The sequence below is a fragment of the Echinops telfairi genome, unplaced genomic scaffold (assembly GCF_000313985.2).
Source record: "Echinops telfairi isolate 266 unplaced genomic scaffold, ASM31398v2 ScPeMD7_7469;HRSCAF=8507_1, whole genome shotgun sequence".
Taxonomy (NCBI): Eukaryota; Metazoa; Chordata; class Mammalia; order Afrosoricida; family Tenrecidae; genus Echinops; species Echinops telfairi.
Genome location: NW_022111373.1, coordinates 66150618 through 66176606, shown reverse-complemented (window position 1 = coordinate 66176606; position 25989 = coordinate 66150618). Strand labels below are relative to the sequence as shown.

The following is a 25989-nucleotide window of genomic DNA, read 5'->3' as shown; positions in this document are numbered from 1 at the left end:
TTTCTTTAGGTTTCTGCTTTTTTTTAATATCTGTGTTCAAATTTTCTAAAAAGGAGCTCTTCCTGTAGGAGCATCAGGCAATCTGCCAAATTGATTCACTGCTCATTTAACCAAGAAAACCCTGCAAAACCATGCAAATTAAGAGATTCAACTCTTCTAATTCATTGTAAGAGCACTTGTGAAACATCCGGTTATCTACATACCCATAAAGCCACCAAGTAATAGAAAGGGATCACTTCGCAGAAACTGTGTGTGTCCTCTGACAGGACAATGGTGGACTCCGTAGGTGCACCCAGGCCAAGCAGTGGAGTGGCTCACAGGGTCAGCGGTCCCAAAGAGGGTTGAATATTTGCTGTGCATGTTTATCAATGAGGACACAAATGCTGAACATAAAAGTTTAGATCTGGATTCTCTTATATTGGGTACTGCTATCTCACATAGTCCCAAAGATGCACCACTGGATTTGTAAAGCATGTGGCCTGATTAAACAATACAAGAACTCCCTATGTCACAATCACATGATCCATACCAAAAGGGACCTCATTATTTCTAACCCAGAAGAAGGGAGTGTACAGAAGAAAAAGATATACCAGAAAAAACTTAAAATCTTATCAGTTGGGAGTAAATTAAGCTTAAATTAAAGCTAATAAAAGCTTAAAAATACCAAAATGAAATGCCCTTGACCATTCTATGAGCGATCTAAACCCAACCTATAATTTGCCTATGCCAACACTTTCAATCCACCATTTATTTGTCAGCTTGTCATAATGTGGTACCTGTGTGTTGCTGTGATGCTGGAAGCCATGTCCCTAGTATTTCAAACACCAGCAAGGCCTCTCATAGTGAACAAGTTCCAGCAAGAGTCCAGACTCAGACTAGCAAGAAGGAACAGCCTGTCCACTTCAGCAGAGTTAGCTACTGAAAACCTTATTGAGAACAGTGAAGCATCATCAAATACTAGAAATCTAATGAGTGGCAGCAAAATATTATCAGACAGTACCAGATGATGAGCTACTCAGGTCAGAAAACAGTCAAAATATTACTAAGGTAGAACTGCTTTCTCAAAGTACACTCGGCCATAGTGATGTGGGTGGAGTAAACTAGTAAAACTTTTGGGACCTTCATTTGCTAATGGGGCACCACTCAACTGGGGAAGAAGCAGCTGCAAACATCAATTAATAATTGGACCTTGAAATGTATGAAGTATGGATATAGGAAATTTGGAAGCCATCGAAAATTAAATGATCAATATTCCAGGCAATAGTGAGCTGGAATTAACTAGCATTTTCCATTTTGAATCAGAAAAGCATATGCCAGGAATGACTAATTCAAGAAGAATAGAATTGCATTCATCTTCAAAAAAGAGATTTCAAGATCTATCTTGAAATATAATGCTGTCTATGGTAGGATACTATCTATCTGCACCTGAGGAAATTCAGTGACTACAACTATGATTCAAACCACTCAACAAAGGTAGGGATGAAGAAATTTAAAAATTTTATCAACCGCTTCAATCATCACTGAATGAAACATACAAGAAATATGCATTGATAATTACTGGCAATTGGAATGCAAAAGTTGGAAACAGAAGAAGGAAAAGGAGTTGAAAATATGGTCATGAAGATAGAAATGGAGTTGGAGATCATATAATAATATTTTTTAAGGCCAACCACGTCTTTATTGCAAATATTTTTTTTCAAAAGGGGACTGACTATAAGGGGATTGTCCCCAAACATGAAATTATTTTCAACATTATGTATTTAATTTTTTTTAACAAAACAACATTATCACCTTTGAAACACTCTCCATTACATTTAATACATTTGTCAAATCTGTGATTCCATTCTTGGAAACATATTTCAAAGTCATCTGTTTGGACGGCTGACAGCACCTCCCTCATTTTGTTCTTCGCCACTTCTACATCCTCAATCACTGTTCTTTCATGTCCCTCTTCATTCATGGAAACAAAAATAAGTCCCACGAATGAGGTCAGGTGAGTAACGTACATGGGACAAGAGAGGCATGTTGTTTTTTGCCCAAAACCAATGCTTTGAGATGGCTACATGAGCAGATGCATTGTTGTGGTGGCAAAACCAGCCCCCATCTGTCAAAAATCAGGCCTTTTTTGTTGCACACTGTTATGCAATCTTTTCAGAACCTCTAACCAGAAAGCTTGATTAACAGTCTGACCTGGTGGAATGAACTCCAAAAACACTACAAGTTGACATTTTTAGACATTCAGGAAGTTGACGGACAGCCAGAACTAGGTTTGTCATCAATCAACATTTCACCTTTTTTGAATGAGAAAACCACTTGTACACTTGAGTTTTTCCCATGGCACTGTCCTTTTAAGCTGTGTTCAACATCACAACAGTTTCTGCAGCACTTTTCCCGGGCAGGAAACAAAATTTCACAGCCTCATGCTGTTCTCTCTAATTGGTCACCACAAAAAAATGAGGTTTGAGCAAAACTGCTTTCATGAAAAAATTTATTGTGACTGGAGAAAAATATCTTCCTAGGTGATGCCACTGGATGCACTAAGAGCGAATTGCTCGAAGCTCCCCCAGTGGAAAAAATGCATACTATAAAAGTTCCACCAAGTGGATCTTTTTTGCTTTTTGGAAGGTACCCCCTCATATATACATGACTTTCTCCAAATGGAATACAGATAAATCAAATTGATTACATTTCTGTGACGAGAAAACAAAAGAAACTGGCTGTCGGCAGCTAACACCAGGCCAGAAATCAACTGTGGAACTGACCATCAGTTGCTCATATGTGAGTTCAGGTTGTAGCTGAAGAAAAAGATAAGAAGTTCACAGGATCCCTAGTTCAACCTGGATTATATGCGACCTTGAGAGTACATCTCAAGGCACAAATTTGACACACTGAACACTAATGACAGAAAATGTAATAAGCTATGGGAGAACATCAAGAATATCACATATGAAGAAAGCAAAGAGTCATTAAAAAGTCAAGAAATAAAGATCAAAGTTGGTGTCAGAAGACGCTCTGAAACTGGCTCTTAATCATAGAGTACTTAAAGCACATGTAAGAAATGATGAAGTCAAAGCACTGAACATTAAATTTCCAAATTCTAGAAGACAAAGTGAATGATTATAATAAAATGTGCAAGGACCTAGAATTAGAAAACCAAAAAGGAAGAACACATTAAATATATCTTTAACTGATAGAACTAAAGAAAAAAACAATAAGCCTCAAGTTACAATACTGTAAGACCCTATGGACAAAATATTGAATTTGATGCAGGAAGCACCAAAAGAAAATGGAAAGACTACACAAGACTTATTGTACCAAAAAGGACCAGTTGACATTCAAGCATTTCAAGAATCGGCATATGAGCAAGGACTAATGGTGCTGAACGAAGACGTTCCAGTTGTACTGAATGCATTAACCAAAAATAAGACTTCAGGAGCTGATGGAACACAAACTGAAATGTTTTAACAGCTGATAAAACAAAAGAAATGATCACTCTCTTTGCCAAACATTTTGAAACACAATGACTTGGTCAACAGACTGGAAGACATCCATATTTTTACCCATTCCAAAAAAAGGGGACCCAATAGACAATATAAGTGACATAATACTTGAGGAAAATTTTGCTGAAGATCATCCAAAAAAAACCAAAATAAGTTGCAGCAGTACATTGACAGGGAGCTGCCAGAGGTTCAGGCTGGATTAAAAAGAGTAGTTGGAATAAGGTTTCATTACTGCATGTTAGATGGATCTTGACTGAAAGCAGAGAATACCAGGAAGATGCTTGGTTGTATTTTATTGATGATGCCAAGACATTCAATTGTGTAGGCTGCAACACACTATGGAAAGCTTTGAAAAGAATGGAAATTCCAGAGCATTTCATTTTGTTCATGTGTTGCCTGTACATAGATGAAGAGGCTGCTGTTTGGACACAACAGAGACTTCCTCTCACATACTTTGGACATGCTGTCAGGAGAGAGCCGTCCCTGAAGAAGACACCTGGCTTGGTGAAGTAGAATCCACTCCTTGCTTTGGACTTGATCTCCACTCATCACGAGCCAATAGGACAGGATAAAACTGCCCCTGTGAGTTTTCAAAACTGTAACTCTTTATGGGAATAGAATGCCCCTCTCTTTCTCCCAAGGGATAGCTGGTAATTTCAAACTGTTGACCTTGTGGCTAGCAGCCCAACTCGCAATCACTGAACCACCAGGGTAAAGTGAAGGGACAGCGAAAGAGTAGAAGCCTCTGGACAAACAGGATTGACACTGTGGCTGCCACAATGGACTCAAACCTAGGAACATTGCTGAGGCTGGTGCAGGATCGGGCAGCGATTCCTTTGTTGTACATAAGGCCTGCTATGAGGCCCAACAGATTGAAGGGAACCCAACAATAATAACAACAACATTTTTGAGCCAGCATTGAGATGGACATTTGATGAGCCCTCGCTGTAGTACCTCATAAGCATGATCCAAAAGAAATAATGAGCAGTTTCTTCCAAGTTTGAAATATTGCCATTATACAACTATGTTTCTAATATATGTGCTTATTAATATAGAAAGCAAACACAACAATGGGATCTTCAGAATTCTCAGTGAGCACAATTATATAATTTTGATGCATGATGGAGAATTTAGAGGATAACAATTATGCAATTATCAAATTTTAATTATTCAAGCCATGAGGAAATTAAGGCTATAGAGCATGTAATAGTAGAAACAGTATATTATCTTGATTTATAAACATTTTACTTCAGTAATGTTGCTATGCAACACATCTGTAATTTTCACACAGATTTTTACATCTGCACAGAAAATAGCTGATAAATTAAAAAAGCATGGTTTTAGCTTTTAAGCTCATTTATCAAATTCCTTGAAAAGAAAGAAATTATGAGTTGTGAGGATTTTAGATAGTTGAAAAAGAGAACTAGCAAATATCTACTCCTCAGTGTTTTATTACCCTGAATGGTTTTCCCTTTCTTCCATCAACTTGTTAAGAATGTTGTTTCATAGCATCTGTGGTGGGATGTCATCTGTCACTAAATATGAGTCATAGTGCTAGTAGAGTTTTTCTGTTTCTCTATCACAACCCACTCCAAAAAAACCCAATGTTTTATGGGTTTTGTTCCTGATGTTTATTTATTTTATTTCTCCCACCTGGTGGTATGTCATTAGAATTATAGTTTTGGTGTTTTGTTTTGTTTTTAATGAAAAGCTAAAACAACAAATAACATCATATGAACATTGTTGTGATTAGGTGCCAGCTAGTAGTTTCTGACTCACAAGGCCCTTATGTACAACAGAAGGAAACACAGCCTGCTCCCGTGCCATTCTCACAAATGTGTGTGAGCCCATTGTTACAGCAACTGTCAAACCATCTCATTGGAGCCTTCCTCTTTTTCACTGTCCCTGCATGCCACCCAGGATGATGTCTTTCTCTGGGGACTGGTTCCTCCTAACACCAAGTCCAAAAATGTATGATCATTAGGTACTCCATTTATCCAAAATAAGCACTTCACAGTGCTAGCATTAATACAATAGACAGCAATAAAACATCCACAGAAATATTGGTTGCATCTTCAACATCTATCGCTGAAGAACAATTAGTTTTCCATTGATGACTAACCACTTAAATTTAAAGCTCACTTAAGGAGAAAAAAAAAGTTAGGTTATCATATAAATAGAAATCAGTCTTCCATACAGCCTATGTTTTTTTCTGTCTATTTGACACCGGAATTGCAATCAGATTTCAATTTTGTTTCTATCCCCAAACCTCTATTCCTGTTTCTAATAAAAGGATCTTTATCATTTTGTATGTGCCCCTTAATTACTGCTATTGCACTATATATTGGTGAATATATAATGTTTTCTGAATTCAGAGTTATATAATGGGCTATCCATTACCATTCCATCTAGCTCTGCAATCTATTTCAACTGTGCTAAACTAACTTCTATTCCTGGACATTTCCTAAGATATGCATTTCTTGGCCAAAATTTTAGAAAAATGTATATGTGTGTATGAATCCAATTCTAATTTTGTAAGATCATGCATGAATCATAAGAGCTAAATGAGCTATAGAATAACCTTGAATTTGATACTCAGTACACTCCTTTAGTGTGCATAATAACGAAATGTGCAATGGCAACTGCATTAGAAATTAAAAGGTAAAAACACAATCAGCATGTCCAAAGCTGAAAGAAATTAAGCAAAAAAAAAAAAAAAATCATTTCAAAACAAGCTTTGAACTGTCAAATTTAAGGATTATATGAACCAAATATTAAATAATGTAGAAAGAATCAAAGAAAGTGGAAGGAATACACAGAGTCAATGAAGCAAAAAGAACTGGCTGATGTTCAAACATTTAACAATTAGCATCTAATGAAAAACTGGTATTAGTGAAGGAAAACATCCAAGCAGGACTGGAGGCATTATTTTTTAAAAAGGGCTGTAGGAATTGCTGGAGCATCGATAAAAGTTTTAAACAAGCTGATGTAATATTGGAAGCACTAATCTAAGCCAAGAAATTTGGAAGAAAGCTATCTCATTAATCTACTAAGGCAGATCCTTATTTTTGCCCATTTTAAAAGAAATTTGGAAATTAGTGAACAATACCATAATATCGCATGTAAGTAAAATTTAGCTAAAGTGAAAAATGGTTGCATCAATACATAGAGGAGACATTTGTCTGGAATTTAAGCTGGATTCAGAAGAGGAAGCAGAATAGGTTACGTTGTTGCTGACATCAGATAGCCCATGACTGAAACAGAAAATACCAGAAAGATGTTTACTTGTGTTTCATGGATTATGCAAAGACGTTCGATTGTTCAGTTCATAACAAACTGTGAATAACATCGAAAAGAATGACAATAATAGGACACTTAATTGTGCTTAGGTGGAACCTATATACAGATTAAATGGCAATTCTTTGAAAAGAAATAAAAGGACTATTGCATGGAAAGGCCTATGTCACATTATGTCATTTCACTTTATTTATTTATTCTGTAGGCTGAACAAATAATTGAACCTGTGGTACGTGAGCGAGGAGCATGGCATGAGAACTGGAGGAAGGCATATTGATAACCTGGGATATGCTGATGAAAAAACCTTGCTTATTGAAATGAGGACGACTCGAAGCACTTGTGTATCAAGACCCAGGATTGCTGCCTTCAGCATAGCTTACAACGCAATGGGAAGGAAACCAAATCTTCACAGTGGGGCCGCTAGACAACGTTATGATGCATGGAGAAAAGATTGGCATTCTCAATTAATTTACCCTATTTGCATCTGCAAGGATTCACTCAGGAAGCAGCAGTCAAGATATCAAAAGACATACCGCAATGGAAAAATCTGCTGCCTAAAAACTCTTTAAAGAACTCAAAAGTGAAGGTGTCCCCGGCTCAAGTCATGATCTTTTCAATGGTCTCGTTTGCATGTGGAAGGTGGGCAGTGAGTGAATAAGGAAGAACACATACGAATTGATGCATTTGAATATGGTGTTGTCAAATAGTGTTGGCAGTGCATAGACTTCCAGAAGAAGAAATCAATTGGGCTTGAAGGAAGTTCAGCCAGAACGGAGCCAGAGTGCTCCGGAGAAGTGAGGATGGAGAGACTTAGTCTCATACAGGTTGGACGTGTTATTAGGAGAGACTAATTACAAGATGAAAACATCAGAGGTCAGCAAAAAAGGGGAAGAACGCCCATGAGATGGATCGACCTAGTGGCTGCTGCAGCGGAGTGAGTTTTCCTTGATGACTCTTCTACCGAAATCTACGGCACGCTCACCAAGTCGTTGTTTGGGGCTATGTATAGACTGTGTATAACACAAAGAGAGGGGGCGGCGGTTTTCTTTACCATTCCCCCGGCTATCAGAGGCTTGGGCCATCTTTGATGAGCTATCGTTGAAGGCACCGTCGAGAAGAGAGAAGCCTGGGCAACCCTGGAAGAGCGCATTCAGATCTGAGACCTGATACATCACAGACCGCGGCACAGAGACTCAGAGGAGCGGGGCTGAGGCTGTACCATCTGATCCAACGGGAGGCTGTAGAACTGGGAGACAGAGTGACGGGTGGGCTGGCTTCCCAGACCACGGAGGCAAAGGCCTAGAGACGAAGAACCAGTGAGAGAATTGGCTACCATGTGGCTGAGAGTCTGAGAACCAGAGAAAGACTTCACTGCTGGTTGAGGAGACCAATGCCTGTCCTTACAGTTTGCTGATCCTGACTTGTGGTAAGGTAAAATCCCCCGAATAAACTCCCTTCATTGTGAGTATTGTCTGCGAGTTCTGTGTGGCCATTACAATGGATTAATTAACTAACATAGACGTAGAGTGGCTTGGGATGAAAGGCTGGTGTCAGAATAGCTAAAGAAGGGTGGAGCGTGGAGGTTTGTCAGATTCCTGCCTTTTGGCAACAAGGAAGCCGTAAGGGGTCAGCGGGGTTCTCTTCTATGCCACTTATTGCAGCCGGACTCAAACCTAGGAGCGATTCTGAGGATGGTGCAAGACTGAGCAATGTTGCTTTTTATTGAACTGAAGATTTCTATGTGTCAGAAGCAGCTCAGTGAGACCAAACAACAACTACAACATCATACATAGATTTTAGATATAATTACTATTTTTTTTGCATATATAACTAAAGAATTTATCTCTGCCTATTATTAGCCTTTTATCCAAGTGAAAAAAATGGTGTGGAATTGGCTGCTCACATCAGGGTGGTTGTTGGAATTCACATGTATAATAACTTAGTGGTAGGAAAGCCTGGGAAACTGCTTAGGTTAAGATTATAGACAAGAAAATGCTGTGCATAAGTTCTACTCCCTAACAAATGAAGTTGTCGTGAGTTAGAATCAAATTGACAGTAGCAATCCCCCCGCACCTCACTTTTCTTTTAGTCAGTCCTTATTTGGTCTTGACTACCACATATAACAGCAAAACATCACCTGCTATTTTTTTTTTTATTTCCTAATCCGTGCATTTTTTTTAGAACGTAAAAAAAGAGAAGCATTAGCTATTATCTCCCACTAGCCAGACCTGGCCTTGTCAATTGAATATGCATTTAAATATAAAAAGGATACATTAATTATTTAACTTCACATTCTGCCAAAACAGAAACATTTTCAGATAGATTTTATAAATTCAAAAAATCCAGTAACACCCATACTCATTTGAATATAATCAGTTTTGTATTCTTCACACTAACACACATATTACTCAGATCCCATAATATTGAATTACGACAAAGAAGAAAGTGGATTAAGTTCTAAATAACAGTTGGTACCAGATGGTGTTTATTTAAGTAACACTGTTCTTATTTTTAGACAATGCTAGAATTATATCATTGTCTCCTTAACTTCAATTCCAATTAAGTAATTTACCAAATACTCGAGCACAGTATTATGACTACACAGGGATTTCTATTCTGCATAACAGCAATTCACTTGCTATATTTTAATCTGAATATTTTATATAAAGGTTATTAGTTCTTGGAACTTGCTTGCGGAAAAGTAGCTTCTTTTCATTGTTTCATTGACTTGAAAACAGAATAAGTCTCTGTGGATGATATTAATGGTGTCCATACAATATTGATAGAAACAGATTTGAATCTTCTGTCCAGAAACATAATTATGTTACTTCACCTTAAAAGAGTACTTTACTCTTTTCTGTCTTTCCCCTGCTACTATCTTCCTCAAGGAAACCTGGCAACATGGTGGGTTATGCACTGGGCTGCTAACCACAAGGCGAGCTGTTCAAATCTCTCAGTGGCTCCAGGTTTACAATGTCATAAAGCCTGGAGAGCAGGTCTACCTTACCTTTTTAGGTCACTATGAGTCAGAATTGGCTCCACGGCTGTGAGTTTGGAGCTTTATCCTCAATGGGGCCCAGTAGCCCATTGGTTCACTACTTGGCATTTAAAGGAAAGGTCCAAGGTTCAAACCTACTATGAGAGTAAGATGTGGTAGTCCAATTCCATTAAGATGTATAGCTTTGGACATTTTATGGGACCATTTTATTCTATCCTATAGGTTTCTAATGAGTCAGAACTGACTTGTCCATGAAGGATTTGTATTATCTTTCTCACTGACATATTCTCAAGGAGGATTATATTTTATTTGCTTACTAAGGGGATTCTTCAGGACGAAAATGTGTGACCCAGATCAAATTAAAAAGCAAATAAATAAGCCCAGAAAACAGACAGAATCAGTATGGATACTGACTCCTGTAAATGACATCTAATCTGACCTCTGCCTCACCAGTGAGCTAGACTTTTGGGGATTAAAATCTCAAATGTAATTTAAGCTCCCACCAGCTCAAAGGGGAATGGCATGTAAGTGCTGTGGTATCTGTAACTACTGCTGAATTTGAATAAAACTTTCAGTACAGATTTTGATGGATTTAGGAATGAGGATTGGTAAGGTTTCTGCTTATGTTTCGCAGACAGATGTTGGGAAAGGGTTTAGAGTAACTGGTGCAGGGATATATGTATATAGCTCTTGGAAGGTCAGGAGCTTTAATGACAATAATATATGTACTATTTTCCTAAAGCCAAACCCAAACCAATTGCTGTCCAGTTGATTGTGATTCAGCGCACATCCTTCTGTTGCACAATAAAACTGTGTTTTAGGGCTTCAAGATTACAAGACTTGTCTTCTGAGGTGACCAGGACTACTTCAAGCCATTAGTAAAGAAACGTTTACCCAGTTTTTCAACCCAGGGCCTCCAATACTTCTCTCAAAACAAAACAAAAACCCAAACTCACTGCTATTAAGCCAACTCGTAGTGATCCTATTTGAACAGAGTGAAACAGCCCCTGTTGGTTTTAGAGATTGTAACTCTTTTGGGAAATAGAGCACCTCATCTTTCTCCCACAGAGCAACACTTAAACCACTAAATCACCAAGTTCCTTCTCTACCTTTTTCAAATTCTTTTGATCACTTGGTAGAATGCATGTTGCTTCCTCAACATAAGTTGGCTGCAACAAAATTTCCCCACCTTCTCTGATCTCCTTGGTAGACTGGAAACTATCAGAGCCAGTATGTTACATTCAGCTATTCCCCCACATCCCCACACTAGTGGAGTGTCCAGTAACTGCCTGCTGCACTTGAATGGTTGTCATTATTACACCCTTCTCGACACATGCATGTAATCTGTGCTCTGAAATACGTAAGACTATTAATGCATTAAAAAATTGTAAAGTTAATACAAATTTACTTTTAATTTTTCCCAGTAATTGGCAAATTTATTAAATCTGAAGCAATTTTGAGGAAACTGATTTATATTGACTTTCACTAACCAATTAGAATGCAAAGTCTGAAAGAACCATAATATAATCAATTCTGCTCTGACGGAAGAATACAAAATTACACTTATTTTATTTAAAATATATCATTTTAGTTTTAGCTTAATTAGTCTTATCTCCTATACTTATTTGTTAGTCAAATCACTTGAGGTCTTGGTAAATATTTAAATCCCCAGCTCATCCCCAGTGAGTTTTTGAGCGCAGAGAGTTATGTTTAACAAGCTCCTGGAAGAAGGTTGTAATTCTGAGGCGGCGAGTCAAAGAACGCACCCAGCTCCCAGTGAGTCCTTCTTGATGACTGTGCGGTCTGCATGTTAACAAATAAAATCCGACTGGAGAAAAAGGGTTTAACTTCAGCGATTTGTCAATATTTTTGCATATCCTTTAAAAGAACCTAGATAATATTAGAGAGTGAGATAATATATGGTATTAGTGTGTTTTCTTTTTGTTGATTTATTTTTTATGACTCAAAGAAGAAATTTTCTCTGCTGCAAATTTCAGGTTTACTTAAACATCGTGATTTCACACGAATAACATAGGGATGAGAAAAATTTGTTTTCGTGACTAATATTTCCATGTAAATACTCTTTCTAGAACTAATGACCACTTTATGTTAGCTTAGAACTACTAAAGGTGTCTCAAAATTTTTCACTTTTTCTTCTAAATGTAGTAAAGAAACCACCCATAAAGTATAAACAAATGTGACTTTCACTGAGCAAAGAAATATTTGGATTTCAAGACATATTCAGAACTATATCTGAATCCATGTTGTAGTAAAATACAAAAGTTAGTTAAATGTTATAAACTATTGTAGACTAGAAAACATTAGAATCTATGAGGTGTAGATAGACATTGCCATCAAATGATTAATAACAACAAAAAGACACACACATGCACGTGCACACACACATACAGAGAGGGGGAAAGATTACTTATTCTAAAATAAACCCAACAAAACAGAATACTTAAATAATTTTTAAGGCCTATGAAAGCATGGTGAGAAACTGACATCTTAATGAAGAGAATAGGTATTTATTTTTCTTCCATTGATATGTGACATAGATGTACAAAGCACCACCGGCGTGTATCACATACACATAGAAACATATATTTAGCATTGTGGTGATTGCAAGCTCTAGCGTTCAAAGGCACCAATTCCTCTCAGGTTAGGTGAGAGGAAGAAGATGAGGAAGGCTGCCCCCATTAAGATTCACAGCTTCAGAAACCCTACAAAAGTTTGACTTTATTGCTTTCCCGAGGTTTCATCAATTCTGACTAATGAGGGACAGAAAGGGCATTTGCCCCTCTATTTTTAGAAAATCATTTTTAGCACTTATAATAAATCTAGCATATTGCTTTTATTTGTTCAGATGGTTTTTCAGTAGTATAGTTTCTGGAGGTTTACATACCCATCCATTCCAAAATCTTTTTAAGCAAGCAAGCAATCAATAAAAGAGGAGGAATTAAAAACCTTTAAAAATAGTTCCTTTTGAAATGTACATCCATAAAACATCTCACACGTACATGTCCTGCACTCAAATATTTCATTTATTTATTTGGACAAAAGCTGGTGATTGAATTAACATTTGTAAAAAGCAAAAGAAAAATTTTTTCCTGTAGGAAAATCACCATGGAAAGCAAGGCACAAACAACATTTAGAATCAATGTTGTCGTTTGGTGTCGTCAAGTTGACTCCTGTCTGATAGCAACCTTATGTACAACAGAATGAAACAATGTCTGAGTTAGTTAATGGTGCCAACCTGGCCGATAAACACATGTGGGGCTAATTGAAAGGCGGAGGGATAAATGGCTCAGTGAGCCTCACCTTTCTAGTTCTCGGGTCTCTTGCTTTGTGATGGTTGCATCAGGGTGCAGCTACCTTAGCAGCTCCCTGCTTCAGCTTGCAAGATTGACTTCCTACAAGACATCCCCAAGGAGAAGCCACATAGACCTAGCCCGATGCAGCCCTGGGTGCTGGAGCAGCCGTGTGGAGACCCCTGAGACACTTACACATTCAGATTTGGCTTTTCTCCTGCAGTTGGCATCATAGTGTGTGTTTTGTGAGATGGAGGAGGAGTTTGTGGACTGGTGTTGGGTTAATGGGTTAATGTTGGACTTGTGAGCTTGGGCAGCATTGGGTTGGGATGTTTTCATGATGTACACTTTCTTTACATAAAACTCTCTATTATATATGAGTTGCTGTGGATTTGTTTCTCTAAAGTACCTAGACTAATACAGTGTCCTATCCTTATCAATAGAAACAAAAGCTTATTCAACCGCAGAAGAATTAATTTCTAAGAAGTACTAGTAATTCAAGGGCTTCTCTAAAGAGTAAATGCACATTTATCAAGGATACATGTAATTATACACAAAACGGAGTGTGATAATAGGAAGGCACAAAAATGACGTACACATTTATATAGTCGGCTCTCTTGACGCACATGAAGTGACTGGCTGCACATTGACAGTTGGCATTGTGAACCCACCAGCTGGTCCTCAAGAGAAAAATGTGGCATTCTGCTCTGTAAAGATTTACAGCCTGAACACCCTACAGGGGAAGTCAACTCCATAGGGTTGGTGGAAGTCAGAAATGACTCAACACAGCAGCTTTATTTGGGCGTAGATATGTTTCTTTGGATCTGCATATATGTGCCTATCCAGTTAGGTGTCATTTTTAAGTCAAATTTGTTTGTACGTCTGGTCAGGTATGGTTATTATCTAATAACACTTGTCCAAATGTTTTTTTTAATTTTGTAGTACATAGTGAACATTTCTATGCATAAAATTAAAGAAAACTTCCATACATGAAATCATCTTTAACATACTAATTACTTACATAGTAATAATAATAATAATGTTTGAATGCCTGTGATCCAACTGTTGTCACAAACCATTATATGTAACTTGATTTTTGAATGTAATTGGCTTATCAGGGACTGGGCCGATGAACATTTGTAAAGTAGGAACTATGAAACCTACGACTAGATCTCTTATTTTTCTTCGTACTCAAAGAACTTGCATAAAGCATTTTCTCATGTACTTTAAAAATTCCATTCTATGGAAGAATGGGAAAGTCCAAAGTCTTGCCAATCTTTCTTCTCCATAAAGTATTAGGCTAATTATATTTTCATTGTTACATTTCTTATGGAAAGTTTATGCATATTGCTTGTCCCCTCCATAAATAGTACACTTATATAATTAGTTGTGATATTTTAAAAACTGACAAAATTTAATTGAAAAGTCACTGGCTTCATTGTCTAAGTTTAGCCAGTTGTCATATGTGTATAGCATGAAAATGATGAACTATTTCAATGAATTTGCACATGTATACATTACAACAATTACAAAAACAATACATGTATTGTTTTAGGAAAGATTTCTGACTTACGTATTTTTCAGTAAATGATATGTGTCAGTTTACTGTCTCTATTTACAACTAGCCTACTGAGACCCTATATATATGTACTACTTTGTTTTTATTTGGGGAATGTCAAAATCATGTATTAATAAATGTTTCTTAAGTACATGGATTTAAAGGGTTATGTTTTAAGGTATCTCATATTTTAAGTTATTTGGCACATTCCAGAATACCAAACTCATAGGATTTTGAAGTCATTTTATTTTGCTTTTTAAAAAATTTTCCCTTAATATTACTAATAATTTTTTCAAGAGTACTTCTGATGTGCCACGCAGTATAGTGACTAGCATATACATATAGTATTACATATACTTCTCACCGCAAACCTATGACAATGTATAATTCTGGCATTACTCCCATTTGACAGATGAATAAAATAAGTCTAAAGTAGTTCAATAATGTACAAATGATCATACAGTTAACAAACAGTGACATTACCCTACTATAAAATTCATGGATTGTGTTTAAACTTATGATTAATAATTATTTTCTATGATCCATACTCTTCATTTAAAGTTTGTCACTTATGTTTCTGGTCCAGACAAAATAACAGGACTTGAATTTGCCCTTCTAACTGAGACAAGAATACAGTCTGTAAATATTTACCTGGGAAATAACAGTAAATCTCACAATGAACAGTAATGTCTGAGAAATAAGAAACAAATGGGGAGACTTACAATTATTCCAGCTTACCGCCCTAAGAATTTCCAAGTTAATCGTCAAGGAAGCAAAACCCAGAGGAAGCTTGTCTGCTATGAGGGACTGATGGAGACGGAACTGAGAGTACACAGCCTTTAGAGTTCAAAAGATTTGGCATGAACTTCCAAAACCTGCCCCCCAACCCCCAACAAATGCCTCCTATACATTCAGTTGAGTCCTAATCACCTAATATATATTAAAATGCTACCAAATATATAGGAAATAAACCTCAAATGGGTAAGACCATAGTTCCTAATACATACATAAGTTTATAAATAGTGCCTATTTCCACAAATTTACTGAACATATCAAGATTTAGGAGACCTTAAGTAGAATATTAGAGTACAATTAGTCCTGGCCCCTGCTCTAGCCATGCAAAACAAACCTTAAAAACAATATTTCAAGAAGCAGCTATTTCTGGAGAACTTAACACAATCCAAACATAATTATAGAAACATAAAAAATGTTCAGCAACCAAAAAAGTACAATTCACAATTTTACTAGGATCCAATAAAATCAAATCAAATCTGGTATTTGACAGTTCATTTTTATGTCAATTTGGTTGAAGCCGTGTTCTCAGTTGTTTTGAAGTTAAGGTCTAATTATCTCTTGTCCATAAGAGCCAAAATACCACCTTGAGTATATCCCACCTGAATTTTAAGAACACCCGAAGAACAGATTTACTGCACAGAAACCTAATGACCAAAACCCTGATGAGCTGTGGGAGGAGGACATCAGGAACATCATTTCAGAGGAAAGAAAAAGGTCATTAAACATACAAGAAAGGAAGAAAAGATCAGAGTGGATGTCAGGAGAGACTCTGAAATTGCTCCTAATGATCGAGAAGCTAAGGCAAAAGGCAGAAATAATGAAGCCAAAGAGCTCAGTAGAAACCTTCAAGGACAGCGGGAGGAGACAGATTATGATGTACAATGAGGCGTGTACAGCCCTAGAATCAGAACAACAAAAAGGAAGAGCATGCCCGGCATACCTTAAACTGAAAGCACTCAAGAAAGAGTCAAACCTCAAGTTGAGACACTGAGAGATTCTACAGTTAACACATTGAATGATGCAGGAACATCAAAAGATGATGGAAAGAATATCCAAAGTCACTGTGCCAAAAAGAATGAGTCAGCGTTCCATCATTTTGGGAGGGAGCATATGAACAAGAACCAATTGTGCTGATGGAAGAAGTTCAAGCTGCATGGAAAGCATTAAAGCACAAGGCTCAGGAAATGATGGAATAGCAAATGAAACGTTTCAACAAGCTGATGAAGCATTGGAAGCACTCAATGTCTCTGCTAAGAAACTTGGAAGTCAGCTACTTGGCCAACTCACTGTAAGTGATGCTATTTATACTCATTTCAAAGAAAGGTGATCCAACAGAATGCTCAAATTATAGAACCATATCATTGTCATATGCAACAACATTTTTGCTGAAGATCATCCGACAATGCTAACCTTCTGGTTAGCCCATAACCCTATGTGACCTCCTTTTGATAGTGCATCAGAAAACAAACAAAACACCTCAACTGCCATGGAGTCAATTATGATTCATGGTGACCTTAAAAGGACAGGGTAGAACTGTCACTTAGGGTTACCAACACTGTAAATCTTTACGAGAAGAAAGCATCATATTTCTCCCAATTGATAGTACAAGTAGATATGAAATCAGGAAGAATATAGAAACTGGAAAACACTATAAATCACGTGACCAATTTAACACAAAACATATTAAGTGTTCTTCAGATTGAAATAATAAATTAGAATGCATTAATATGCAGGTTGCACATCAATTAAGAGAAACATGTGTACATATAGTCATTAAATCGCCGGGGGCTTAAGTGGAGAGCAAATGTTTTGAGAATGATGAGGGCAATGAATATACAAATGTGCTTTACACAATTGATATATGTATGGATTGTGATAAGAGTCATATGAGCCCCTAGTAAAACGATTTAAAAAAAAAACCAGGAAAAAAATCATTAAATCACATAAATCATTAAATCACATTAAATGAAGATGACACAGTTTAATGGCATGGACATGTATTTCTTTACTCTCTTTAGCTCATTTAATTAATGTAAGGATTTCATTATTATAAATGTGATTTCTAAATTTTCTACATACAATTTATGGATGAATTATTTACTTGACTTAAAATGAATTTCAAGAGCTTTATAATCTATGAAATTTATAAAATTAAAAGTGTAACACAGTGGTATTCTATAAACAGTGGAACGTATCCTCGAAAGAAGACAGGAACAGACATATGTTTCACAATACATTGTGAAACTTTCAAAGACAGCCATACAAAATACACCATAGTCATTGATTCAAAAGTTCCTTGGCTTACAAAATATGGCACGTAAGAAAAAAATAGCCTAGGACAGAATAAGTACTTCCAATTAAACAGTAAAAAGAAGACACACAATTTCTGAGATGTTGAACTGTAAAATGTGGACATTCTGGGATGTCACATGAGTGTGCCGAGTTGTTATATGGGTGCTCTGAGCTGTTCAAACATAAATGGATATGGCTTTTGCAATCTTCATCTAAAAATTTCTGCCCTAAGATGAATTTTATGTGATCTGAAGTCTGACTGTTGACTGAATTGAATAGCGATTCCAGGCTTAGTCTCCCAGGGAAAACTGATAAATTCCCTGCTTTTAATACTTGGAGAAAGAGATTGCTAAATTCTATACTGGCTAATATTATGAAAACAGTATAGGAATAACATGGCTAGATAAAACCTTTAACAGCAAATAGCTTAGCATTGCTCTAACTCAAGCCACATTTTAGCTTATGATTCAAATTAATTATTGGAATTACTCTTGGGTGCTTTCTCTCCAGAGGTTCGACAGAACTTGAAACTTATAAATACCAAGAAAATACTGAAAATAGAAGAAGTCTTTTAAAAACTGAATTTTGATATAATTAAAATACAGATTATACAGGTCACATACAGGTTTAGTAGTAGGGTGGCAGGTGGACATTGGGCCTCGTCATGCGCACTCCCCTAATACAAGAGCTCCTTGCTCAGCTAAACGGTCATTTCATGATATCTACCTTCCCAACATGATTGCTGAAGACATATGTGTGCACAAGAAAATGTGGTGAAGGAAGCCGATGGTGCCCGGCTATCAAAAGATATAGCATCTGGGGTCTTAAAGGCTTGTAGGCTAACAAGCGGCCACCTAGCTCAGAAACAACAAAGTCCACAGAGAAGAAGCACACGAGCCTGTGCGAACACCAGGTGTTGGGGGGAACAGGCAGCAGACACCAAAGAACAAAAACCATCATTGTGTGACCACCTACCCCACATAAACGCTGAAGACGAATGTGTGCATAAGTAAGTGTGGTGAAGAAGGCTGATGGTGCCCGGCTATCGAGGCCTATAGTGTCTGGGGACTTAAAGGCTTGAAAGTAAACAAGCGGCCATCTAGCCCAGAAGCAACAAAGCCCACATGGAAGCAGCACACCAACATGTGTGATCATGAAGGGCCAAAGGGACCAGGCTTTAAACACCAAAGGCGGGGAGAAAAATCATATCCTCGTCAATGAGGGTGGCGCGTGATGGGGACCCAATGCCCATCTCTAGACAACTGGACATACCTTGCAGAGGGGTAGGGGGAGATAAGTCACTTAGGGTTCAGTATAACAATAATGAAACCCACAACCTTCCTCTAGTTCTTAAACGCTTCCTCCCCCCAACTACCAGGACCCCAATTCTGCCTTGCAGATCTGGCTAGACCAGATGATGCACAGCGGTACAGATGGGAATTGGAAATGCAGGGAATCTAGGACAGATGAACCACTCAGGACCAGGGGTGACAGTGGCGATACCAGGAGTGAAGGGGGGTGTAGGAAGGGGGAATTGATCACAGAGAACTACATATAACCTCCTCCTCTCTGGGGGATGGGCAACAGAGGGGTAGTTGAAGGGAGACGCCGGGCAGTGTAATATAAGACATAATAATAATTTATAAATTATCAAGGGTGCATGGGGGAGGGGGGCAGAGGAAGGGAGGGGGAGGCGGGGAAAGGAAAATGAGCTGATTCCGGGAACCCAAGAGGCAAGCGAATTTTGGGAATGATGAGGGCAACAAATGTATAGATTTGTTGTATACATTTGTTGTATACAACAACAAATGTATACAATTGATCTATGTATTGTGATGAATTGTATGAGCCCCAATAAATTGATTTTAAAAAAAATCAAACCAACATACAAATGAAAATACAACCAGGAAAACAAAACAGAGAAATGTCCCAATTAAAGAAAAAAATATTAACAGGTAACATAGTCACAATTAGTCTATATGAAATGTATTTGATTGAAATCTGCTCAAAATACTATGCTCAAGGCAAAACACCTTTGTTAACCTTTGAAGCATTCTCCAAAGAATTCTCTCTGAGTCAAATTTATTTTAATAATTAAAAACATTAGCCTTTCTTTAAGCAATGGTAAATCACACATGTGCTTTATGGTAAATTATTCAAGTTTCTTTTAGGGGTATGAAATATAAGCTGAGTCTCACAGAGTTGGATCTTAGAACATTGGTATGGTAGAAAATATTACTAGAAATGAATTTTCTCTAAGAGATAGGATTACATAATGGACTACCAGCTCAATGGCAATGCTATTCTTTAAAACTTTTTGTTTATTGTATATCTTACAGTATAAACCAAACCTACTTCCTTCAGTCAATTTGGACTTACATAGGGTTTGGGAGATTGTAAATCTTGATGTGAACACTCTCATTTTTCTCCTCTGGAACAGCTGCTGGTTTTGAATCACAGACCTTGTTGGTAGAAGGCCAATGATTAACTGACAGTGTCACCAGAGCTCCTTGTTTACAGCATAGTCATGATTCTCGGGACAGATGTATAGTTTCATCTGCATTAGGCATTTTACAAATTACCTGGCTGACTTACCTTATCTTTTCTTTGCTTTTCATCTTGGTACACAGTCCAGTGCTCTCCATCATTGCTGTAAGCTAGTTTGTAGGAACCTACAAACTGAACATGGCCAAAATCTTTTGCTCCCTGTGTGATAATGCCAGTCACTTTGGTAGGGACAAGAAGATCCACCTACGAGAAGAAAAAACAAACAAACACAAAATTTAAATTCAGCACTCGAGTTTAGCCTGATTGTCAGTATTTTGAAACGGACTCTATCATTGACTTATAATTTTTTTCTTGCTACACAGAAACTTTAATTCAAGTTTCCTTGAACAACTATTCTGATCATTTTAAGGTAAGAGAATAGCAACTTCAGCCCACTGATCCTTTCTGTACTAAACTGACTTATCTAGCTGCGTGTGGGTTTGAGTCAATTGCATAGAACCAGAACTGGCAAGGCAGGCCATCTTGAAACTGATCATTAACTCCCACCACTTGTGCTTATGATTCAATTACTGATTGTAATGGCCAATTAAGTAATAATAAAAATGGTTGCCGTTGCATAAATACTAGGAGCAGCGGAGGTTTCACAATTACACATTAAATAAGGTCAACTCTGCTTCCTTAAGTTCCCCCCATTCAGTAGCATATAATTGAGTAATAGTGGTCATTGTCCCTTGAAAAAAATCCAAAGGAGGATTAAAAAAACCAAACTTCTGACATGTGGGAAGTATGTTCATGTGACCTGCCCTCCATGGTGTGCACTTGAAGGGCACAAGACCCTTGGCAATTTATTAAGCATTCAACTCACCAAAGTAAATGGAGATGCAAATGATGTGGATGATAATATATATGAATTTCATCCAAGGCGAATATATAATATCTGGTAGTTCAGTGTTTTCCTGCGTCATTCGCTAATCACCCATACATGTTATAATGCTGACTTTATTATTTTATTTTATTTTTTTTAGAATGCTGATTTTAAAGAAAAGTCTAGGAATTTAAAGAAAAGCCTTGATTTCCATGTGGACAACTGTTGTAAAAACTTCACAATTTATCTTATTTCTTTTCCTTGACATATAGCTTCCTTTCTATTTCTACAATAGCCACCTACTTCCACTTACTTCCTATGAGTGAATGCCTTATTATATCCCTGATCTTATCAATTTTAACGGTCATAGTCCTGTCTGTGACCTTGTGGCTGTCAACCGCCATGTCCTCTGGATTCCCTTTCAGGTCTTCCATCCTCTGAGACACAAAGTAGCCAAAAATAAACAGTCATGGGTCAAACACAGGTCCTGGGGAGAAGAGTGAGCACGGAATGATACAAAGTAGTAGACTATATTGAATGCCACAGATGCCAACCACAGAGATAGAACAATAAAAGTCTCCAGTGTGTCCCAGTCTGGAAATAGATGACTTTTTAAAATCCCCTGAGATGTTTGCTCATTTTTTGAAACACACATTAGAGGCTTCCGGATCAATTGAGTCGTCTGATAAAGAAAACTGCTTTTAATGTCTTATTAAAACATTTCTAAAGGTCCACTCAAAATCTAAAGTATCGTTTTGTAGTGGATGTTCTCCAAATGTGTCTTGTGTTTCATAAAATCGGTTGTAGACCAGCAGCCAGGCTGTGAGAGACACTGAGAAACTGAGAAGGAAACAAGGAGTACTAGGTGTGTGGTGGTTGGGCCGCCATCCATAACACCAGCAGTTGGAAGCCACCTGACAGGACTTTCCAGTTGCACCAAGTTAGGGTGCACAAGAAACCCGCAGGGGCAGTTTTAGCCTGCCCTATAGGCTCGCTATGAGTCAGCATGGGCTCGAGACTGTGAATTAAAGATGGAGGAATTTGATGCATTAGGCTAAGTGTTTTCTATGGACTCATTTAAACCTCTCCATAAACCGACAAAGGAAGATATAATTTCTACCTCCCAGATGATGTGCAGAGAGGTGGCATAACTTGGTGTGCGCATCCAGAGATTGTTAGTTAGTAAGTATAGAGCATCTCCAGTTCAAATATGTAGCTTTCTAATTCCTAGGTCCACTGTACATACTGATTCTTAATCTAAAGGAATAACACGTGGGTTTCATTTTCCACCCAGTGATTTCTTCCTGTTCTCCATGGCAATTTAGAAAATTCCAAAAAATTGAGAAGTCTTCTCACCACACTCATCAAACTGACAGAGACACTGAACCCTAAACAAAATCCATCCAGGATTTACAATCCTAGGACAGCCCTGTCTTGGATCATGAATTTTTGCTCTGTTCAATGGCTGTCGGGGCTGAAAAATATGGATTGCTTTTGTTGTCCTAAATCCGAATCTAATTGCATACTGACACCTGGGCAAAGCTGCTGTTCTTCAAAGTGCGCTGAGTATTACTGACAATAAATGATAGGGGGAGAAAAGAACTCGGAGTCACTGTGCTGCCACCACAGACTGCAGACACACAGAAACTTAAGCTCTGTTCCCAAGGATATGAAAAACCTCCAGGGCTGGATTCTTCAGGCCCTTTGCTTCTATAAGTACTCAGCTAAGATGGCACAGCGAGGAGTCTTCCAACACCTATCCTCCCCTGCACCTTTTTTCTCCCAAATATTTCTTAAAAGCAGCTCGGTTTCCTGCTGGGTGGAGCTGTTTTCTCCTTCAGTTGTGTGTCTTGGCTCTTTCCAACTGATATGTTTTTCTCCCTCTCTAACCACTCCCCTTCTCCAGCATTTTTTTTTTTTTGAATCTAGAATTTTTTTTTTTGTTCCAGTTAAGTCAGTATCTTCATGTAAATAGTCAGCAATCTGTTTCAAACTGGCTTTTGTCCTAAAATTTACTACATTAAGCTTTGAATACCAGGCCTGAGCAGATCTTGTTGCAGTACAAAAAATGATCAGCAGCTCACACTTGACATGAGGCTGTTGAAACAGGGCACGTAGAGCACTTGTCCAGAGACACACTGTGTGGCAGGCAAGCCCGGAGTTCAGCATGTGGGCTATTCCCAGAGAAGCTGGATGCTCAGAACTGGAGGCTTACCCTTGGTTTAGAACCACTGTCCATTTATAGAATAAAATCATGTTAAAGGTGGCCTGGAACTACTATAGACTAAGTATCTTGTGATATTTTAGACCCTCATCTCCCAGGGTTTAACTCAAATGCCAAAATATGAAACCCTGCAAAAACCCCCAAACCCCCAGTTTACTGCCCTCCAGTCAATTGCTACTCTTAGCAACCCTACATAAACAGAGTAGAATTGTCCGTATGAGTTTCTGAAACTGTTACTCTTTTGAGGATTATAAAAACCTCATCTTTATTCTCTACAGTGGCTGGTGGTTTTGAACTACATTACTGACCTCATGGTTAGTAGCCCAACATATAACCCATTATGGCATTATCGATCCTCTTTGACTCAAATGAGTATACATTCAGCTTAGTGTACTGCCCTTCATTTCTGGGTCTTTCTGAAAGTATCTTGCATGCAACATACCATTAATAAAGATTTTATTGGAATACACTTAAGCTATTTTCTAAATAGGTTTTATGGACAAAGAAAGCAAAAGCCAGTTAATGCTACTGTTCCATGTCATAGCAATAAATACAAGCTTGTGTTTTATTGTTTTTTACCTGTGGGTAACATTATAGATGAAGGAGACACAGTGGCATAGGGGTAATAACCGGTTTTCACTAGTGAAGGCAGGTAGGTAGCCTTCTGGAATTTGATTGTGAGATGCGGCCCTTTCTAGGGAAGCAAGTGTTCTGAGCTCCTGAACTGGCTCTTTCCTTATGATCTCTGCCTTGTTGGATACACTGCTGTAAATTTTTTTGGCCTCATTTTATTATTTACAAAATTATCCTAGTAACCCCTAGGGCTTTATGTGAGGATTTTGGTCTTCTTTATATTAGGTTATAGTCCATTCCGATGGCTGGAATCCTTAATCTGCCTTGGGAGGAGAGTAGCCAGAATGCTCACTAGAGACAAGGATGGTGAGACTTCACCTCCCGTACTGTGGACATGTGGTCAGGAGAGACCAGTCCCTGGGGAAGGACATCCTGCTTGGTCAAGTATAAGGGCAGCAAGAAAGAAAGGCCCTCAGCAGCACTGATTGACACGATGGCTGCGCCAATGGGTTCAAACATAACAGCACTTGTGAGGTAGGTGCAGGACCAAGCAGTGTTTTGCTCTGTTGTGCGTAAGGCGGCTAGAGGTGCCATAGACTCGAAAGTTCTGGATAACACCAGCAGGATGTTATCAACATTGAGAGGGTGGAGGAACATTGGTTAAGCACTAAGCCAGTGGTTCTCAACCTTTCTCATGCCGCAGCCATTTCATTTAGTTTTTCATGGTGTGGTGACCCCCGACCATAATATTATTTTTGTTGCTACTTCATAACTGTAATTTTGCTACTGTTATGAATCGGGCAACCCCTGTGAAGGGTCATTCGACTCCTAAAGGAGGTGCGACCCACAGGTTGAGAACCGCTGCACTAAGCTAATAACCAAGGCTCAAACCCACCACGTGTCCCATGAGAGAAAGATGAGGCAGTTTGCTATTGGAAGTGTACAGCCTTGGACACCCTCAGGGGCAGTTCTGCGCTGTCCTCTTGGGGCTCTCGGATCAGAATTGACAGATGGCAATAGGGTGCTGCCATCAGTAGGTGCCGTTGAGATAGTTCTGACTCACAAAAAACCAATGTACAGCAGAGTGAAACACCTCGAGGTCCGTGCATCATCCTAACAATTGTTTTTATGTTTGAGCCCATTGTTGCAGCCACTGCATCAATCCATCTTGTTTAGGACCATCCTTTTTATTTGTTTTGTTTTCATTGTCCCTCTACTTTACCAAGAATGGTGTCAATTTCCAGGGACACATGGCTCCTGCACCATGTCCAAAAAGTTTCAGTCTTGTCATTTGAGTCTCTAAAAAGCATTCTGGCAGACAAATTTGTCTGTTCTTTGTCAGACCATGCTGTTTTCAATATTCTTCACCAACACCATAGTTAATATATATCAATTATTCCATCTTCCTTATTCAATGTCCAACTTATATATGCATATGATGGCAATGGCTAGTGTATACAAAAATATACAGGCTATATTGGGCATTGGATATAATAAAACAAAGTAAATAGATCTATGAGACATAACCTAATATTAGTCTCAGAGTACATAACCAGAAACATAATTATAAAAAGTGAGAAATGAAGTGGGAAAATTGTTCTAGAAAAAATTTATCAACCACAGTAAAGTTTGGTCACCTGCATAAAGAACATACATAAAGATTGTTCATTCATCTTTACTAATAGTAGGACTGAAATAAATTTAAAACAATTGACATTCCCACTTATAGGTTAAATGGTTAGCTACTAATATTATATTTAAAAAGTTTGAATTAAGCAGTAAGGTTGAACAGGGCCAATGAAGTGCTTCTAAGATAACAATGAAAGAGACAATTATAATAGAATTTAAATGAGTAACTTATTTCACTTCAATTCTATGTCTATAAGAGGGAGCATTATGAGTACATACAATAGAAATCTGAAGGGATACATATGTAAGTATTGCATGAAGACTATGGAGTTTTTGTAATAAAACTGCCTGCTACATTTTATAAAAGGTTAAATAATTTAAAATGTATATCTAGCTAAGAAGACCGACATGAAGACTTAATAGTATTTCTTTGATAAAC

At 37.8% G+C, this 25989-nt stretch overlaps 1 protein-coding gene across 2 annotated transcripts in view; it reads right to left on the bottom strand.

Moving 5' to 3' along the window:
• Positions 1-25989, bottom strand: part of EDIL3 (EGF like repeats and discoidin domains 3) — a 593234-nt gene that overhangs the window by 16419 nt on the left and 550826 nt on the right. For both annotated transcript variants that reach the window (XM_045285334.1, XM_045285335.1), the window contains one exon: positions 20347-20502. In XM_045285334.1, the coding sequence (XP_045141269.1) occupies positions 20347-20502 (156 nt within the window). The remainder of the gene's footprint in view (positions 1-20346; positions 20503-25989) is intronic.